Source organism: Gopherus evgoodei, chromosome 10 (assembly GCF_007399415.2).
Source record: "Gopherus evgoodei ecotype Sinaloan lineage chromosome 10, rGopEvg1_v1.p, whole genome shotgun sequence".
In the NCBI taxonomy this organism is placed as follows: Eukaryota; Metazoa; Chordata; order Testudines; family Testudinidae; genus Gopherus; species Gopherus evgoodei.
In genome coordinates, this window is record NC_044331.1 from 6,655,431 (window position 1) to 6,671,785 (window position 16,355).

At 47.4% G+C, this 16,355-nt stretch overlaps 1 protein-coding gene across 9 annotated transcripts in view; it reads right to left on the reverse strand.

The window, feature by feature from the left end:
- Positions 1-16,355, reverse strand: part of SLC24A1 (solute carrier family 24 member 1) — a 28,201-nt gene that overhangs the window by 11,384 nt on the left and 462 nt on the right. Inside the window, exons 1-9 of one of the 9 annotated variants that reach the window (XM_030577536.1) lie at positions 16,277-16,349; positions 15,711-15,748; positions 12,679-12,740; positions 10,454-11,011; positions 9,919-10,075; positions 7,746-7,808; positions 6,166-6,274; positions 2,198-2,284; positions 93-208 (exon numbers count right to left, since the gene is read on the reverse strand). In XM_030577536.1, the coding sequence (XP_030433396.1) occupies positions 93-208; positions 2,198-2,284; positions 6,166-6,274; positions 7,746-7,808; positions 9,919-10,075; positions 10,454-10,866 (945 nt within the window). In that variant the 5' untranslated portion in view covers positions 10,867-11,011; positions 12,679-12,740; positions 15,711-15,748; positions 16,277-16,349. Of the gene's footprint in view, positions 1-92; positions 209-2,197; positions 2,285-6,165; positions 6,275-7,745; positions 7,809-9,918; positions 11,012-12,021; positions 12,160-12,678; positions 12,741-15,710; positions 15,749-16,276; positions 16,350-16,355 lie in introns of those variants that run through there. The other 8 variants (XM_030577531.1, XM_030577533.1, XM_030577528.1 and 5 more) reach the window with 8 other exon arrangements.

A 16,355-nucleotide genomic window follows, 5' to 3' on the forward strand; every position in this document is an offset into this window, starting at 1 on the left:
TTGAGTTGGGTTGTGCCCTCTTTCACCGGACACGGCTCTGAGGTTTTGGCCTGGACTGAGCTCTTGTTCCATGTGGCTCCAGTTCCCAATACCTGCCCGCCAGGCGGTGTGTCCGCACTGTGTTCATCCTCCTCCACGCTGAGGTTGGAGTCGCTGGCAGGCGTTACTTGAACAGTGGTTGCTAATTCTGCTTCCGCTTTGTTCTCTGCTTGAAAGGATAAGAGAGAGAGCTGGGCCCAGCAGTAAGAGATGACCTCCCCGCATCAGCAGGGAGTGCCAGCAAAAGCAGGGCACGATCAGGCCTGCTAACCTTAGACATAAGGTTGTAGCAGCAGCTTTGCCTCGCATCTTTGTGCCGGGCATCACTTATGTAATACCCATGTGGCTAAAGGCAGATATAGCAAGGAGAGGGAGTGCTGACTGGCTGATGGCTAATGGACACTGAGTTTGAAAATTCTATTAAAGCCAGCCTCAGCAACCAGGCAGGATGCAGGGCTCTGCTTCCTTCTTTCCATCATGACAGGGGCATTCTCTAGGGGTTGGTGATGTTCAAGGTTTCTCAGAAGTGACTGTTCTGGCTGACAGGCTTTAATCCCTAATCACCAGGCACATGTCCAAAGAGAAAAGTGCTGACACCTGATAACACAAAGGAAAAAAATCCCCAGACTCCTCTGTGCTGGTCCCTCCAGGAATGTAATTAACCCATGTAACCGAAAGCAAGAGAAACCTAAAAACAGCCGCTCAGAACAGTGCTGGAACATGGATATTGCATAGTGGTGGGAAGAGGGGCACTGAGAGAGAATGGGATCTTGACATGCTGCTGCAATGTGGCTTAGTGAATACGTTCTGGGCCCATCTATATAGCCAAATCTGCCAGGTCAGGGGATCATGTTATGACAGGATCATACCTACACTAAAAGCAGCAAAGAATCCTGTGGCACCTTATAGACTAACAGACGTTTTGGAGCATGAGCTTTCGTGGGTGAATACCCCATGTCTGTTAGTCTATAAGGTGCCACGGGATTCTTTGCTGCTTTTACAGATCCAGACTAACACGGCTACCCCTCTGATACTTGATACCTAGACTAGTATTGTAGGATGGTTTGGCTTGAACTGTGCAGGCTGAACCTAACTCCCTTATAATGGTCTTAGTGATCCTGTTTTTACAACTTTGTACCAATGTGAGGTCAGGCTTTCAGAAGCTGTCCTTGGCACGTGTTACTTGGGGATTGCATAATGAGATGCACAGAAGTGGGACTTTGAAAACATCTGGCCTGAGGATATAGCACAGTTTGGTAACATGGACAGGATGTAGCCTAGGCCCATCTATACAGGAAAGATCCTCTAGCAGGCAGATCCTCACCTGTGGTAAATAGTTATGGCTCTCCTGAATTCAGTGGAACTATGACAATTGGCTGAGGCTATGCTCCTAGATCTTTATTTAGGGCTTAACCACAGCTTGGTCCTCGTCTACACAGGCAAGATCAAATTATGTGGTTAGGGCACTCCAGTGGTATGGCACCGTGCCTGCGGAGATGGGCACTTCAGTGTGAATTTTATTCATCCACTTTCAGATGGCTCCAGCCCCACGAATAGCACAGATCCATGTTGCAGCGCTGGACAGCTACCACCTCTATAAATGCTAGCTCAAGCAGCCTATGAATCGCTACTGAAATAGATAAAGCCAGCAACTATTCAGAAGACAATTGCACTGGACATTTCGTACTGTGTGTCCCCTCAGTCACCCTGCCACGTTCCAGTTGAGGAGACAGACCCAGTTCCCAGGCTAAGGCTCTTTTGTTTGTTTTAAAGAACAAATCCCATTTGCAGCCCCTGGTGTCTTAGTGATGCATCAGCATCCAGCTGCTGAGCGTAATGGCACAATCTTCCCTTCTGATTGAATAGCCGGGCTCATCCCCGTCATTTCCATTTGGATGCTTATTTAACTAATGCACTCCCAGGGCTCTGCAGGAATGAACTTGACCGCCAGCTCTTGGAGCCCGTGTATATCTCCCGACCATTTGCGGCTGCTTTTGCATAGACAGCTGCATGTGATCAGTGTTCACGGAGTGGAAGAGTGTGTTGCACAGCTTCATTTCATGGGCCGCCCTGGATCTGCAGCACTGGTGACCTGAGCAGGTACAGTGCAAAGCAAAAAGACTTTACAGGCAAATGGCACAGGTTGCCTTGAGCTCACCTTCTGCTTTCACTCCTTGTCTGACCTGAGAGCCTAGTTTGCCCGTGGCCAAGTTGCTCATGATGTCAAGCGTGTCTTTAAACTTTGCTGGGAATGAAAAGAGGGACAGGCCTGTCATCAGGTGTAAGGAATTAACTCCCACTCAGTGAGCCTTGTAGTATGGGCTGCAGTCAACCCTCAGACCCAAGTTGTTTTCAGCTCTAGTGTTGCTAGCTGACCAGGATTGTTATAGTCTCCAGGCAGTTAGCACTTCAATAATTATCCCTGAGCTCTTAAAGGTGGTTTGCCTGAAATCTAAAATAACCATCTTTGAAAGAAAATCTGGATAAAACGTGTGGGGAGAGAGGGAGCACAGCGGGGCCGATATTCAATGCTGCAGAGCGAGCGGATGTGGAAGGAAGGCATTCTGAGGTAAGATGCTGCTGTTACCTGAGTAGTGATGACTTTGCTCAGTTTTTGATTACATGAAAACTAAAGCAGCTCCTCCTCCGTCATGTGACTGGAGAAGAGGTTTGGCCAGTGTGCCTGCAGCCTGGCCAACCCAGGGCCTGGGATGAGAAATGCTCTTTACATTTCATTGACCACAAAAACGACAAACTCCTCTTCACTGCACTGTTAACTCGTGTCATTGGCTTGTGGATTAGCCTGGCCCAGTTGTGAGCAGTCACACCACAAAGCCTCCTACTTGAGTCACCATGTGCTCACGGGCACTGCGCTCCCCCATGTGTGGTGCTAGAACATCTGGGGAGTGCAGCCCCTGGTTCTTTGCAGTAAGCGGAGCTGCTCTATAATTCTTTCCCCGTGAATTGTGGGAGAACCTGGCTGTCCTTGTGGGAAAGCATTGGAGTACTATCAGCATTTGAGTGGTTCACCAAATGTGGGGAGGTTACTAGCCCCCGTGCAAGCAGCACTGGGGAGATCCCAGGATGGGCCGGCTAGCCTGGGCTGAAAGCACCACTAAGTTCCGGCGAGAGGTTTTGAGGGTGGAGGGGATAGATTAACATTTCAGGTCGTGTGAGGACAGCTGTTCACATGCTCGTCCGGTATTATCTCTAGCTACCAATCACAAATACAGAAGGGTTTCCTAAGTGTGAGTGTTGTGCACATCGGGGCTCCAGGCTGAACAGTAATTTTAATACTGGGCCTGATCTTGGGACAAGAACCTATCTGAATGTTAACTGGGAATTCTTAAGTAATCAGTATAATTAATACATAATCCATACATCAGGCAACACTAGTGTCTCAAGCCACGATCTCCTAGCAGCTGACAAAGGCAGCTGGATGTCAGAGTTGGTAGGGGCATTTTTAGCCAAATGATATTTCAGTGAGAAATGGGATGGAAGGGGGAGTTGGAAAAATTGAAGCTCTGTGTTTTTAGTTTTCCAGCCCACTCTAGCTCTCATCCCCCTGGTACTGATGGGAAAGGATGAATCAGAGCTCAGAGCCAGACTCCCTGCAGCCTTACCCCTTGTATTGTCATTGAACCATGTGCAGAGTGGGTATGGAATGCTCCAAGACAGAACTCCCCCATTGCTGTGCACAGATGCAAACAGCTAGGTGCTCTGGCAAATGCCCAGTCTCGCTCTCTAACCACTAGACCGCCCTGTCTCCCTGATACTCTCCTGGGTGCTAGTGGGAGATAAAGCACTTGCATTGCAGAGCGGTTGGCTCAGGGCAGCCAGGCCCCAGCACCAAACGGGACTAAGCTGTTGGCTCCCTGCCCTTGCCTAAGCTAAGACTATGGAGTCCTCTAGGAGTGGAGTGTGAGGGCATCTCTCAATCAAGATAAACTCATTAGATTCTGGCCTGCCTGGCCACTGGCCAGTTTGCATGCGATCAGCCTCAGTGATTTGAAAGTGGGACATTAATTCTCCTGACATGCACTCCAAGGGGGGGGTGTCATTGGCCAAAGAGCCTGCATCTCCTGAAGGCTGGTACAGGTAGAAAGGGTATTTGTAGGTTAAGTCTCTGTCAGTGCTCTGGCTTATTCAGCAACCTCGCCCCACCATCGCCTTGCCCCCATTTATCCTGGTGGTGCTGTTTACGCACCCCGTGTTCAGGACTCCTCATGGAGTTAAGGCTTTGGCAGTATTTTTTGGGGGGGTGGGAGGGCAGGGGAGGAGAGGATGACACTGTAATCAAGGTGGGCTATCAAGATACCGCACTAGGCCCTGAATAATCCAAAGTAACTGAACAGTGGGGGCTGGTTAAATTCAGTAAGTCCTCCATAAACCCCTGGTCCAATGCAGGAGCCATACTTGTGAGAAAAAGACTGTTGGGAAAATACTGTTATTTTCCCCTATGTTTTAATCCTTCCCAGACTGACTTGTCTCTGCTGATGGCTAATGGTATGCTTTCCTATAGCAAAGCAATAAACAAAACCCACTGCAGAATGGTTTGTTTTCTCCATTCCAGGTGGCAGCTTCTTTCTTTCCTTCAGCACATGTGGCACTATTGTTTGCAAATTACCCATGAATCTGAGCTTTGTCTCTCATGGAGAAGCTATCAGTTAGCTATCAGGTAACTTGTGTCAGCCTGCGCATTTCAGCAGCCTAACAACTACTAGAAGATCAGTGTCAGATATCCCGCCCTCCTTGTTTGGTTGTTAATTTCTTGTATATTCCTCTTTTGGAATTGGCTTCAAGCATTTCACGCCAGGAGATCAGCATGGCCTCCTGAAAAGAACTGGTAGCCCCAATTCTGTTGTTCTGCATCCTCCTCCTACCTAGCTGTAAAGCTCAGAGGGCCAAATGCAGCTGCAGTGTAACAAGGAAAACCCCCTAAAGTCACTGTTGATCTGTTTCTCTTCAATTGCTAGTTTAATTTGTTTAGATGCATTCTTTTTTCTATAGTGCCTGTGACTCTGACAGACCAGTTCAGGTCAGAGCAACAGGCCAGTTAACTTACGTCTGAATATTAAAGGAATGTTAAATGTACTAATTCACTGGAGTGTTCATATGGGTCAAAGGAAATGTGAATGATATTGTCAGCACTTATCTATAACCTGTTGATTGCCATCAATTTACATGATGTATATCCCTGTACTTAATTAACCCTAGATCAAAAGTGGGTGTTAGTATCACTTCTGATACTGTTTCATCAAGTTCACACATCAAGTAAATTCTCATCTTAATACTTTTGTTATACATGCCAGAAAGCTGCAATTATATATTAGAGGCAAAATTAGTTAGTGCTTTAATTAACATTTTGAAACCATGCCTACAGCCACTGGAAATCCTGGGGCACTATGGTGCCACCTCCATAACATAAGGGGAGAGGCTGGCATCATATGGAAAACACCAGATGCTGCATGCTGGTTGGAAGCAAGTTGACCTCAGTAAGAACCAAAGGCCTCAGGTTAGGGTTGTAATTTTAAGAGAATTGTGTGTTACCAAAGTAAGAGCACTCAGCCTTCCAAAGCACATTGATGTCAGATTTACCCTCAGCAATCTCTACATTGCTTATTTTATAGCCAGGTGAAAAGAAAACATCTGGCTAAAATTCATGGCACCATTAAACATCAGCTTGGAAAGATGCGCATTTTTATGTGACCAGTCATCCTTCATCTGCTGGGGAAACTGTTCAGCACCACAGCAACAACAGATCTGCTGAATTTGTCCTTGCTTGCCTCTTTCCAGGTATATTTAATGGGTCTGGGTGGTTTTTGTTGTAATAACAGCTCCCAAAGCACATCAGAAATGGAGTGCCATTTCCTCCAGGCACAGGGCCCTTGATCAGAGAGGCCTGAGGTTTGGAAAGGACTCCCATTCTGAAATAATTATATGCACACACTACTGTGGATCAGCTCCTCAGCTGCTGCAAACTGGAATAGCCGAACTGATTTGAATGGAGCTATGCTGATTTTCGCCAGCCAAGGACCTGATCCTGTATATATCACTGTGAGTTTTGCCTGCATCCAGGCTACAGAACTGAGTGTCGAATCAGACAGAGGTGGGGCGTTAGCTCACCTTCGGCCAGGGGGTCCAGGGTGTGGATCATGAGCTGGAAGATGGTGGTGCGCATGTGGCTGTTGTGCAGAGAGGCGGAGCTGCCTCCTCGCTGTAAGGATGGCATGAGCTGTAGAACAGAGTGAATGTATAACACAGCCATTAATACCAGGCCCTTTTGCTATTTCCCCACAGTCAGACTATTCCTGTTGTTCAGTACTGTCTTTTAGCGCTGGTGAAAGCGGGATTGACACCCTGGGAGACTGATGTCCTCAAGCCAATCAGCAGGGCCAGGACAGGCAGCAACAATGCAGGTTTCCCATCCCTGCCTCACTGATGTGTCTCAGCCAGCTCTAGGGAAGAGAGAGGAGTTCAGTCTCCATAGCCTATCCATGGCCTCTCTGCAGAGACTGCCAACACGGAGGTTCCTAAATTAGGCCCTGATCCAGCAAAGCATATGCTTTAAATTGAGCACGTGCTTAAGCTGTTGGCTGGCTTGGGGCCTTAGGGCTTGTCTACATCACAAAGTTGCAGCGCTGGTGAAGGGGTTACAGCGCTGCAACTTAGGAGGTGTACACATCTGCAGGGCATCAGCAGCGCTGCAACTCCCTGTTTGCAGCGCTGGCCGTACTCCCATTTTGTCTCGGGTGTCGAGGATCCAGCGCTGGTGATCCAGCGCTGGTAATCAAGTGTAGACACCAGCGCTTTTCTTGACCTCCGTGGAATAAGCAGGTATCCCAGCATACCTGAGGAAGCCTCTGGTAATCAAGCAGGTCTCCTTCCCCGGTTTGCTCTCGCGTTCCCTGAACCCCCGTGCAAGCAGGTCTCCTTCCCTGCGGTTTGCAGGGGGGTTCGGGGAACGCGAGAGCAAACCGCGGCGAAGCTGGTCTCCTTCCCCAGTTTGCTCTCGCGTTCCCCGAACCCCCGAGCAAGCAGGTCTCCTTCCCTGTGGTTTGCAGGGGGGTTCGGGGAACGCAAGAGCAAACCGCGGCGAAGCTGGTCTCCTTCCCCGGTTTGCTCTCGTGTTCCCCGAACCCCCCTTGAAGCCGCCCAACAGCGCTGCAGTGTGGCCACATCTAACACCACTTGCAGCGCTGGTTGCTGTAAGTGTGGCCACTCTGCAGCGCTGGCCCTATACAGCTGTACTAATACAGCTGTAACAACCAGCGCTGCAAAATTGTAGATGTAGACATACCCTTAGTTTCAGTTATGCTGGTTTATCTATTGTGGGCTTTTGTCTGCTGGGAAGTGGACTGAGAATCATCAACATTACTCTGACTAAGCCTGCCTGTCTGATCAAGCTCACAGTATCCCTGAGAGTAGTATCAGATTACAGCACTTGGCTATCCTGAGACAACAAGCCAGTTTCTGCTTCAGTTTCCATTTGCTCAATGCCCATGACTGCTCCTCTTCACAAAGGCAGAATTTGGTCCGTATTTCCTTACACCGAGAAGAGGACACATTCTGAAAGGAGTTTTTCCTTTCCTTTCCTGCCCAACATAACAGTTTCTGCTTGGTGCATCTATTTAAATTCAGGGGTGGTTCCAGCTGCAATACATCCAGATCCATATAGTGTTGCACAGACTATTATATCCACCTACCTCCAGTCTCTTGCTGTCATCTGAGTGCTTTGCTCCATCCCTTGCAACTGACCCATTGCCTTGCTGCATGGAAACAAGAATATAAAATTGTGGGAATGCCATTAGTTCTTCATCAACCTGCACGGACGCTGCCCTTGCATGGAAGTGTTTTTCAAATCTCTACCTATGAGGTTTGCTCACAGAACTGGAGTCACACACTTGCCTCAGTGGGGAGGAGCTCATGGTCACATAGAGGGGTAGGGGGAGTGGCCTGGAAACCCTATAGATCCCCAGGGTCTGTGAGCAAGACAAAACACAGTCGTATGGAACTTGTGCCAGTCCCAGGATGGCCTCCTCTTCTGCACTGCTTCCTGAGGAGCTGGATAAGAAGATGCCTTACCCACCTTCTGAGAGGGAGAGCAGGTGCAGAGGGGTTAATCCTGCACTGTGCAATGTGCCTTCCACACATGGAGTCTGGGATCATATTTCTTGCTCATGGCTGGTTCCAGCACCTATACAGTTGTTTGCTGTCTCAGAGCTAGAATTCTCCCTTAGTTCAAAGAGCAGGGGCTTGTGCCTTGGATGCAGAAGACCCCGTGTTTGATTCTTGCTGTTGACCATAGTGTGTGTATTGATGTATGCACGCAGCTGAGGTTACATATGAGTTTCCTATGGGAAATCTGCCATGTTCAGAGGGGAGCATAATTCATGGACTGGCACCTCCTGGGCCCCACACTGACCCACCCTCCAACCATGGATCCTCCAACCCAATCTTGCTCCCTTTGTTCAGCTTCTTTTAAGAGAGCAAGAGGGGGCTGGAAAATGTTCAAGAAAATGGAAAAACTCTTAGAAAAACTGTTTCCCATTCAATCAGGTTGTCTTGCAGTATTTGTGCATGTCTCCTGATTTACGTTGAGCGCTCTCTGCACCACTCATCCCTTTTGGTATCATTCTTTGGTCTTTGCTCCTTTTCAAATTCTGTACAGAAAAGGTGCAATGATACCACAATTACACATAGTTTTCATATACCACAGGAGTCAGTAGCCTAGACTGCTCAGCATCTAGCCTAGGGGAGGGCAAACTACAGCCAGTGGGCCGGATCAGGCCCATCAGGGCTTCCAATCCGGCATGGGGGATTGCTAGCCCTGTGGCACAGCAGGGGCTAAGGCAGGCTCTCTGCCTTCCCTGGCCCTGCGCCGCTCCCGGAAGCGGCTGGCACCACATTCCTGTGGCCCTTTGGGGAGGCAGAGGGCTCCATGCACTGCCCTCGCCTGCAGGCACCACCCCACGCAGATCCCATTGTCCGGGAACGGGGAACCATGGCCAATGGGAGCTTTGGGTGTGGTACCCGCAGGCAAGGGCAGCATGTGGCAAAGCCGCCTGCCCCACCCCACCCCCAGGAGCCACTGACGGACATGCTGGACACTTCTGGGAGCAGCACAGGGCCAGGACAGGCAGAAAGTCAGCCTTAGCCCCACTGCGCGCCACTGCCACCCTGGAGCCAGTTGAGGTAAGCGGCACCAGGCTGGAGCCTGCGCTCCTCCTGCACCCCAACCCCCTGCCCTGAGGCCCCTGCCGCACCCCACACTCCCTCCCGCACCCCAACCCCCTGCCCCAGCCCTACGTTAATGACCCTGCATACAATTTCCCCAGCCAGATGTGGCCCACCTCTGATCTAGCCTGACAGGTGAAAGGGAAGGGTTATCCTTATATTGTTTAGATTCAAACAACCAAAGAAATGCTCCTGTTAGCTCCGAGAATGCGCATTTCAAGCCAATGTGTCTTCTGTGGTTCCCGACTGCTAATGTAGGCCCTGAATCTCCACCACTGAATGGGACTGAATCATCTAGTTCCCACGAATGACAGCTGCGTGGAAAATCCCATACATCTCTCTGAACATGCAGAGGTGCACCTAATGGATACAGTCGGAGTTGTTCTACAGTTGAGCCCCCTTTGAATGGATTATGGACTTTTCCTTGATTTCTCCCTCACTTCCTAACATTTAGATTATGTTCCCTCACCTTTTAACAATCACCAGTAAGTAAAGCAATTGTCTTAACTAACAGTTTTGGTTTTGAAGGGATTGATTAGGTTGGTCCAATGCACCCTTTGTCAAGGAGACTCAACCTTTCCTTGTGCTTTAAGTGAGAACAAATACTCCCAACTAGGTAACAAAAACAACGAGGACACTAACCTTCTTTGTGTCTTCAGAAGCGGCCGCCTTCACGGTATTTCTTGTCTTGTTCACCTGTTCCTTCACCCATTGTTCTAAGTGAATGTTCCATTTCATGGTGAGTACATAGAGGGCGTAGGCACTCAACAAAAGGATGCTTTCCCACCAAACAATGAAGCTGTCTAAGAAAAACAGGATGAGCATCAGTAAGTCTAGAATGTAGAACGAGACGTCTCTAAACAAGGGCCACCAGGTCAGGTGGAGTATTTCCCTCGAGAAAAGGGCACAGGTGCCAATGACAAAAAGAATATTAAACACCGCTGAGCCTACAATGGTGCCAATGCCCACGTTGCTGTGTGAAATGAAGACACCTATGAGAGAGGTGAAGAGTTCTGGTGCCGATCCGCCTGCTGCCATGAAGGTGGCCCCTGCCACATCGTCGGAGATCTGCAACTTCTCCGTGATTACATCCAAAGCAGGGACAAAATATTCATCACACACTATGGCCAAGGCCACAAACACATACATCATGCCAAAGATGTGAAGTATGACCCACCCTTTCCTGCGCTGCTCCAAGCTAAAAAGGTCTTGAGGGTATTCTCCATGGGAGGGAGGTGTTGGGTAACTTCCCTCTTCATCCAGGTGGGTCAGATTGACACTTCCTAGGGGTGGGGTTGCATTCACTGATGAAGTGATGGGCATGGTTGACGTAGGGTCCACATATACACAATGCCTTATCTTGGATGCTGTTGTTCCACTGCCCGATGCAGCGACTTTGTTGCTGGAAAGGTCCCTGGTGGTCACTTTCACTTGGTCCTCAGGCTGAGATGCTGTCCAAGGTGCTGAATGAATTTTAGGGCCACAGAGAAGCTGATAGATGGAAAAAGCCAACATCATGGCGAGTAGGAAAAGAACCCAATTCCTCTGAAGCCGCCTTCTCAGTGGTAAATGCATTTCCCAAAAGCTCATGAATCTGATCAATGTTCCTGGAGCCAATGGAGACTTCTCCTGGTCACCAAACTGTATTTACACCTATCATTGGGAGTCTCTTGCTGCTCCTAGATGTGGGGATCTCAACAGGACTGGAACTACATGCTACAAAAAGTGTAGAATCCTACAAAAGAAGAAGTTTTAGTGTGAAACACACAGTGCAAGGATCTACTGTCACCTACCTGAACTCAACGCATTATTAACTGGCATTGTTTGCATTATATAAGATGGGCCTAAACTGGCAAATTCAGATCTGGATCCAGCTTTCAACCCCCTCATTTCCCAAAGTTTGGGCTGTACAGATCTGGCATTTTGGTTTGACTCATAACGGAGATGAGCCAGCCACAACTTTCAGCTCTGTATCTGGATTCTTCTCTTCCCCCATCACTATGCCCCACAAAGCTCAGGGTTCTTCAGATCTGGGTTTTGATTTGGGTCCAACAGATAGTTCGTAGCACTCTGCTCAGTGCTTTATAAGCATATAAGTCAAGATGGTCCCTGCCCCAAGGAGCTTATTTACAGTCTAAATCACTATAGAAGATTAAGTACTAAGGACAACCCTATCGTGTTAAATCCACTCTTCACACAGGCCAGTTACTTACCTATGTAAGCTTGATATGTTGCTGGAAATGTACCTGGCAATTGCTCTAATATCTCCCAGCTAGTGCCACTCTGCAGCTCCCCGTTTGTACTCTCACGAGAGACAAACCAAGCAAAAGGAGATTTCTCTATTTGCTTCAGTGTGAGAAAAGCTATAGTCAAAACAAAGATGCTGAGCATTGATTTGTTACTGTGGCTACACCTCTTAAACCTACTGTCCAAATTAGGACTGGCAAAATGGACTAGTCATCACACTGTCTGTTTGGGGATAATTAGCATATCTTCCATACTTACAGAGGGAGCCAAAGTATAAATACCAAAGCAACAGAGGCCTGGGCTATGGCAGTACAGAAACATTGATGTAGGGGTGAATAGAATTCACCTTGCAGTTTGGAGTTGGTGTATTGTATCGTAAACTATGATTTTGAACACAGTTTTTTCAAAATGGGATTATTATATTAAATGAGGAGAAGATGTAAATGGAACACAACTCTAAGCCATTCACTAAGTTGTTCTTCAAGCACATGTACTCACATATTTAAAATGCCATAAGCTAATCAATTTAGATTTCTAACTAGGGGAAAGGAAGAGACAGGTGCAGATGTTGCTATCTCTGTTTTAAATTCTTGAGAGGTGCTCAGAGACTCCAGTGATGGGGGGCTACAGAAGTACCTACAGAGAGAGAGAGAGAGATCCTATAAATCCTACTCCTGCTGTCTAAAAAGTACCTGTGCATGTGCATACATTAACTATAAGCATGTAATAATACAGTCGGCTGTAGTCTTCAATAACGTGTATAGAAGTAAAGGAAATTGTCACCCTTTATAATACAACAAAAAAAGCAAAATAAGAGAAGAAAAATAGAAAACAGAAAAAGATACCTGAACTAACTCCTTATTTAAACACAACAATTTACTTCTCCTCTCTAAAACAAGCTACCTAAACAACTTCTGCATGTAAAAGGCAGATCATCAGCTGATGGAAATTGTTATAGCTCAATTACTTTAATAACTTTTGAGGATCCAGCCCTTGTTTTTCCAGTCTCATTGACTGAACACCATTTTAATCTTATTTTGTAAGCAGAGTATTTTCTCTTACAAGTATGATTCAAATCCATTCCTTTCCCTTGTGATCAGACTGTTTTATCTAACAGAGATCTCTCAGGCAATCATATGAAGCTCCACAGCTTACCTTAAAAAAGGATGTTCCATTGCTAACATTCAGTGCTGGAGGCTTCTTTGACATGTAGCACCCTGAAAGGAGATGAGTTATGGGTAGAAGCAGCAGAAAATTATCCCATTTTTGTTAGGTCTCTCCCAGCTGAATTCTGATAAGAGACAGGGTCAGGTGTGAAGGGCATATTGCTGGAGGAATAGACAATCCAGTTTAATACCTGCAGCCCGTAAGAAGATTAAATAGTCCCAACCCTATAAAATACTATCTCTGAAGCAAATATCTTTGTCTTAGACTATGGGATGTTCTCAGTTTCAGAGCAAGAGATAATCCCTGCAATGAAACACACAATAACAGCACACCCCTGAGACAGTAAGATGCTACAGATCTTCCCAGTGGCAGACTTCTGGAGACAGAGCCTCGGTTGCCATAAACTGTCACAGTTCCATTGGCTTCAAGGAAGCTATGATAATTTACACCAAATTGTGGATCTCCTGCTGAGGTATTTGCCATTAGCAGGTGGCTTTGTGCGCAGTTTCATTTTAATGAAGCATCGCACATTGCTAGCAATTATTTCTCAAATCAGAATTTCTGTCAGCAAAAACACTGCTAGAAGCTGAAGTTCAATAACTAGCAGAGGAAAATGGGCCAGACCCTCCACCCCTTCTTTGCTACAAATTAAATCTGCTTTGCACCTGAAATTGCTAGTTGAGAATTCTGTCTGCTGTAGTGGCTCCTACAGCCCTACCTCCAGCACGGGGGGCATGAATGGAACACCCCTATGCTCTGGCAATTCCTGGTTGCTGGAACAACCCTTTGGGGGCAGCATAATATATATCATGCGGGGGTGTCACTGGCACAGAATGGCTCCAGGATTGACGGAGCATGAAATCTCTGGTCAGATATTTCACTGCTCTCCATTAGGGTGAAATGCTAAATGTATTGCAATCCATCAGCAGTGCTGCTAAATGGAAATAAGTAAAAGGTGATCTGGGGGGCATAAACTGTTTGTTTAAGGGGTGCATTGTTTTGTGCTAAATCTCTTCTCTGAATCCCCTTTGTATGTGTGGACAGAACCCAGGACATGCATGGAGCCCCAGTGAGGCACCATGCAAGCAGGTCAGCTTGCATGAGTTGGGCCAAAAATTGCAGGATTTTTAAGGCAGATGCTGGTCTTCTTGCATGCCCGGATGGCACTTGGTACAATTTTTGCTGCTTTAGAAATAAGAATTGCTTTGCCATGATCATCTCTCCTAGCACTTGGTCTTTACTGGTTAAGTTCAGTTTTGGGATTTCTTACTTCATTCTCAAATCTGGATTTCTAAACTGTTGCCATAAATATGGCAGATTGCATTTTAACTGGGGTTTATATGGTGATGTGGCCTGCAGGATGGCACTATGGGCATACTATACATCTCCAGGTTTATTAGGGAAGTGAGAACTTCTTTCTGCCTTCCCAGATGAATTTTTAGGGGTAGGGTCATCTTCAGACCACATTCCTTCTCTTTGCCTATGCGTGAGTCCAGTTCTTTAGTTTACAGCTCCTTTTAGAAGATTTCTCCAACTGCCTGTCCATGGCACAATATCAGGAGGCTAAGATAATCCCTTGAATATTAATTGCCAAGAACATGATTGAAAAATATGAAGAGGATGCTGGGGGAAGTCACGGACTGCCTTGGGAAGGAGAGACTGCCTAATGCCGTTTTCTATGGCTGCTGGAAAGGAGATGCTTATGTGATGATCACCATCTTGTCTAATACTGAGAACCAAACTGGGCCCTCCAGCCCTAAAAGCATAAATTGCTACAGCTTGAGCTATCCAGCTTGGTTTTATGATGGTGCTATAACAGACTCTCACTCTTTTTGGCTCTGGCACAACAAGGGATTCATCACATGCACTGACCAGTGGGTTACATTTACCCATCAGATAGCATACAGTCCCCATGATCTGTGACTCTTTGTGGTTCAATAATAATAATACTCAGTTCTTATCTAGTGCTTTTCACTAGTAAATATCCAAGCATTTTACAAAGGCCGTCATTATCAATATACCTATTTTATAGATAGGCACATGGAGAGTGAAGCCAAGACTAGAACTGGTGTTTTTTTGAGGTCTAGTCTTCCAATGTTGGGTCCTTTCGTATGCACCAACCCCAAGAGTTTGATCCTAGCCTCCATTATCTGGGTGTAAATCATGATGTGGCTTGGCAAATCATGCATTGTACATGTATGTACAAGCCTTGTAACCTCCTGGCCTGATCTGCAAAAGTGCTAAACACCTCCACAGTCCATTGACTTCAGTGAGCTCTGTTTGGTGTTCTGCAGATCTGAAAAATCATGGCATGTTTCCAAGATGTACAAAGTTGTTCAGTATTAAATTGTAGAGCAGAAATCATGTTGAGCTCCCTCTGCTGTGTGACAAGAGTTCTGCTGGAGTGGCACAGTTAAGGATAATGAAGAATTCACACATTACATCAACCACCAGCACAATCCATACCAGACAGTAAAGCACAACTCTAGGGTTCCCCTAAAGTCAAAATACATGTTTTGCCAGTGGCTTCAACTGGAGCAGAGTGGGAGCCAGTCCATAATATAAGTATGTAATGTAGCCAACCTCATGTGTTCAAAATTTAAGTCAGGCTCCAAAAGACCATGAAATTTGAAAAACCTATAGATACAGTGGGGGGTTTTCTATTTACCTTCTGATTTCTGAGCCAGGAGGATGTATTCAGGTCACATTTTCATGCTTTTCTCTGCTACCATAAGGGCTAGAAACTTGCTTTTTCAACTGAAAGCTGGGATTCTCATGTAATCACAAGATCCCAGGAGCTAGGTGTGACAGATTTGGCAATTTTCTGCAGTTTTTAAGGCCAACCGTACTGAATGAAGTGTAAAGACCTTAGGAGTTCATTGTATTAGAAATGCAAAGGTGTGAATATTATTGGGGGATTGTATGTAACATCTTTGGGGGGAGACATAACTATTGTGAAAACTGGGAAGTGTTATGAGCTTCAAAGGACTATTTGAAACAATGCACCCCCCGCAGCCTACCTGTTGTCAAGCTTTTTGTAGGCATCGTAGAAAGGAGACTTTTAGGGAGGGAGTTGAAGGAGGATAATAAATTAAGTTTTGCAGATGTTTACATGGAGCTTCTCCACACATCACCCTCCACCTCTCCCCACAGACCCCCCCCAGTACCTCCCATCCCCCCAACAGCAACCCCACCTCTCCCCAGTGAGCTCCCCCCACAGCAACCCCCCTCTTCCCAATGAGCTCCCCCCATAGCACCTCCCAGCTCCTCACTGAGCTCCCCCCCCAGCAACCTCACCTCTCCACACAGACCCCCCAAGCACCTCCCATCCCCCCAACAGCAACCCCACTTCTCCCCACTGAGCTCCCCCCCACAGCACCTCCCAGCACCCCCACCTCTCTCCAGTGAGCTCCCCCCACAGCAAACCTCCGCTCCCCTCACAGCAACCCCCCTCTCGCCAGTGAGCTCTCCCCAGTGAGCTCCCCCCACAGCAACCCCCCTCTTCCCAATGAGCTCCCCCATAGCACCTCCCAGCTCCTCACTGAGCTCCCCCCCACATCACCTCCCAGCCCCCCCGCAGCCCCACCTGTCCCCCCTGAGCCCGGACACTTCCCCGGGGCAGCAGGAGGCTGCGGCGGGGCCGGGCCGCTCTGTGCCCGGCCCCT